Source organism: Acomys russatus, unplaced genomic scaffold, assembly GCF_903995435.1.
Source record: "Acomys russatus unplaced genomic scaffold, mAcoRus1.1, whole genome shotgun sequence".
In the NCBI taxonomy this organism is placed as follows: domain Eukaryota; kingdom Metazoa; phylum Chordata; class Mammalia; order Rodentia; family Muridae; genus Acomys; species Acomys russatus.
Window position 1 is genome coordinate 21,051 of NW_026131412.1, and position 4,261 is coordinate 25,311.

The 4,261-nt window shown below is 42.9% G+C and overlaps 1 protein-coding gene across 1 annotated transcript; it reads left to right on the forward strand.

Moving 5' to 3' along the window:
- Nucleotides 1-364: 364 nt before the first annotated feature.
- LOC127186178 (GTPase IMAP family member 9-like) lies at nucleotides 365-1,192 on the forward strand. Its single transcript, XM_051142652.1, has one exon. It carries the CDS (start codon nucleotides 437-439, stop codon nucleotides 1,190-1,192), a length of 756 nt encoding a protein of 251 aa, XP_050998609.1. The 5' UTR covers nucleotides 365-436.
- The last annotated feature ends 3,069 nt before the right edge of the window (nucleotides 1,193-4,261 follow it).

Genomic DNA, 4,261 nt, shown 5'->3' on the forward strand with positions numbered 1-4,261 from the left:
TTAAAAGCATGCTGGGTGAGGGGTGCTAATGAGAGGGCTCAGCATGTGAAGGTGCCTCCTGAGTAAGCCTGGGAATAGAGTTCAATGTCCAGAACCCGCAGAAAAGTAGAAAGAGAGCGTCAAGCTCACAAAGTCATCCTCTGACCTCCATGGGAACACTAGGATGGGGACGTGCTACTGGGATTTCCTGAAGAATCACATCGGGTATCATTTTTTTCTGAGGAGAAACTGTTTAATTTCTCTATGTCCTCCACAGTAATGCTTCACCTTTCTGTATATGGATGCATACAGATAACAGATCATTGCAAAATTTCAGGGAGGGAGGGAAGAAAGAAAGGCTTGGAAGGAGTTCCCTTTATTCTAATAGGCAATTTTCCTCTCTTTCTCTTCTTTAAGATCTGAGCATTCCAGTTCTTCAGAGTCAGCTTGCCCCAACATGGCTAGCTGTGCAGACACTGATCTGAGGATCATTCTGATAGGAAAAACCGGAAATGGAAAGAGTGTTTCAGCAAACACCATCCTAGGGAGATCTGAATTTGAGTCTAAGATTTCTGCCCATGCTGTTACCAAGACCTGCCAGAGAGCAACCAGGACATGGAAGGGGAAAGAGCTGGTTGTAGTTGACACTCCTGGGTTCTTTGACACCAAGGAGACCCTGAGGACCACATGTACAGAAGTCAGCCGCTGTGTCCTCTACTCCTTGCCTGGGCCTCATGCCATCATCCTGGTCCTACAGCTGGGTCGCCACACTGAGGAGGAGGAGAAAACTGTTGCTCTGATCAAGGGTATTTTTGGGGAGGCAGCCATGAGGTATATGATAGTCTTGTTCACTCGCAAAGATGACCTTGAGGACCGGAGCCTTGACAGCTTTGTTGAAGAAAATAAAAAGCTAAAAGACTTCGTCGTGCAGTGTGGGAATCGCTACGTTGCCTTCAATAACAAAGCAGGTGAGGCCGAGCAAGAAACGCAAGTGCAGGAGCTGATAGAGCTGATAGAGAACATGGTGGACAGAAACGGAGGGTCTTACTTTCAGGAGAAGATCTACGAGGACACAGATAACAGCCTCAACGACTATCTAAACAATCTGGAGGAAACTTATGCTCAAGAATTAAGTCTTGAATTCCAAAGAATAGAAAAGGAATATGCTAATAAATCAGAAAAAGAAAAGGAGGCAGAATTGATTCTGCAATGAGAATTTACAAAGAAAAATTAAAAGTGGGAGGGAAGAAGCTAAAGAGAATACATTAAAGTATATTTTCCAGCAGATATTTAAAATACTTTCCAAACTTTGGAACAAGTTGTGGTCGTGATGCAAATTTGATTCTTTCTTATTGATGACCTTTGGTCTTTGACAATTTTATACATGCATGCATAGGATGTGTTCTGATTGTATGCGTGTCATTATGTGTTGGTATCTTTTCTGCTTTGCGATCCATAGACTTTAACAAGGACCATGTGTGTGACAACAGTTTAGCACAATCTGTCAGACAGTGTTGGCCTCACCGAGAGGAATCCAATGGAACACAGTGACTGTTCTTTCCCAGAGTCCATCAGTAGTTGCTAGCTCAACAGGGTGGAGTAAGTTCCCATGAGCTCCTCCATCTATCCAGTAGGTTGACAGACCCATGGCTTCTGTGAGCCTTGTGATTCCAATGGCTGTTTTCCTGAATCTTAAAGGAAGTGGTATACGTGTCCTGTTCATGGCCAAACAGTGACTTATCACTTGTTCTCAGCCCTTTGAGAAGGCCTGAGGCTCTGGACTCTGTGCTATTCTCTACAAAGGAAAGATTTTCCGATAAAGGGTAAGAATGGAATTTGTCTATGGGTATAAATAAATATTTAGGCTGTAGTTTTGTCCCATGTCAGTTTTAGGTCAACAGTAGTGAGTCTGCTAAAACCTAAGGCCTCCACAGCCTGGTTTTTTGATCAGGTTATGGTAGTACATATGAGGTCCCTCTTGTGAATAGGGCCTGAAATTCAACCCGAAAGCACTTGTGTATACCCCTAGCCGTCACAGCAGCACTGCACAGGTGGGCGCACTTCGCATTGTAGTTTATGAGTTTATGGCTGGTTTAGGGCATTGATGCCTTTTCTTCCCAGCAGCCTGCACAGCAACTTCCAGCAACATGAGAGCTAGCCAGTAGGGAGGAGCTTCCAGCGTAGTTCCAGCCTAATTTCTTTATACCTTGCAAACAGAGTATATAATGTCTTTAACAGTAGGGTCTTACCATTAAGTTCTGTGTGTTCTTTGTAGTTTACCATAATTAGTTTAATGTAATATATTATATTTTAGAGGATTGTTATACTAATATCTTACATTTCCTGATTGATAATAAAATTGCTTGCTTTTTTGTGGACATTGATATATTGTTGATATATATTTATACACACACATACACACATATGTATAAACACATGATTTTATATATAGCATACCTATATGTATACATACATGTCCACATATATGTAATTATATATATCATATATATGATATACATATACATGATTAAACAGAGGTAATTAATAGACATGAGCCCCATCCCCCACCAGCTTTTGAAATTTTCACTTTTTAAATTAAAATAATTTCTCCCTCTTGTTTTCTCCCTTTATCTCTTCTCATGTTTCCTTGCTCTCTTTCAAATTCTTAGTCTCTTCTTCATTAAGGGTTACAGTTGCATATGTATGCACACATAAATACAAAACATCAATTTGCTTGGTCCATTTAGTAGTAGTTGTATGTATTGGTTTTAGTGCTGACAACTCCTGTTGGATAACTAATTAGGGGGTTACCTCTCCTGCATCATTTCCTATCATGTGGGTGTTCACTGTTCTGCTTCCAGACACTCCCAGAGAGAGATGCTCTGAAGGATGCTTTCAGTTCCTCGGTACCGGCTGCTGCTCCTCCGGGTTCTCGCTGCTCCAGTTGCAGTCACCTTTTCTGAATTGTTAGTTCATCTTTAATGGGTCTGCTGAAATCCTGACTATTAAGAGTAGAATTGTACCAAGGAACTGAGTCTAAAAATGTCTACACCTGTTCCCATTAACCTCTTTTCTCTCCTCTCTGGGGTAGGTGGGTTGGAAGGGAGGTGTAAGTGTTAAAGAGCCCCAAGTAAAGCAGGTTTGAAAAAGGTCAAAGCCTACAACGTATTTTTAAAGTACCATGGGTAAAATTCTCCTGTCATTTCTAGGAGGCACAACCTCACAGCAGATTTCTGTCCTCAGACTCTTACATTCTTTCTGCTCCCTCTTCTGATATGTTCCCTGGGCCTTAAGTACAGCAGCTTTGTTGTGATGTGTCTGCCAACTGTGGCTGAGCATCCTCAATCACAAACTGCCCTTTGTAGATTTTATATGAAGATGAGATGGGGAAGTATGTGCTGTCTTAGCATATGTCCTCCACACTCATCCACGTTATTGCAAGGACAGATTGCACAGACTGTTTTTTTTCCCTCTGTTTTGTATCATGAGGTGGCAGTTTCCTTCAGGGTTACTTTTTCTTGTCCTCTTTGCCTCTCCTCTCTCTTGTGCTGTCATCTTCCTTCAAATGGCAGCTCTGCTTTCTGTTTCTTCTTCTCAGAATTAAGTGCTCGGGGATGGAAAGATGGCTCAGCAGTTAAGAACATGCACTGCTCTGACAGAGGATCCAACTTCTGCTCCCTGCTGCCTCAGGGGCTCCGCTAAGCCACCTGTGGCTAAGCTCCAGGGAGGTCCAATACCTTTGCTTTCCTCTTTCTTCCTCTGATGCCTGCACTCACAGGCACATACCCACACACACAAGACAGGCAACGCACACACACACACACACACACACACACATGCACACCCGCACCCAAAACTGATTTACAAATTTGGAATGAATATGTAATTAGGAAAGCTGGCTGGAAGCTCTGTTGTGGGCCTCAGAGTTCCACTACAGGTGACAGAGTAGACACAGATGACCATGTGGCATGAACCTTAAGTTCTGGATGTGCAAGCCTTTGGTGAGGTCTTTTAATCTTCAGAGAAGAACCTTCTAACCACTTTCCTAGAAGAAGATGAAATGCAGTACTCTGAGTTAGGGGGAGGGAGGAGACTATAGGACCCACTGTTTCCACAACCCCCAGCTTCATCCTCTAGGAGCCTAGTTGATTCTAGCCACCATTTCTGGCTTTTCTGAAATTGAAGCACCTTTGGTGGTTCAGTCTTTCACCACAAACCTTCAGCTTTTCTGGGCCTGTGTCAGATGTGAGTTCTCTGTCCAGTTTGCCCTCGTCTTCCAGGT

Bases quoted from the DNA above. Each gene is read 5' to 3' on its own strand.
- LOC127186178 (XM_051142652.1), top strand. From the start codon at position 437: ATGGCTAGCTGTGCAGACACTGATCTGAGGATCATTCTGATAGGAAAA.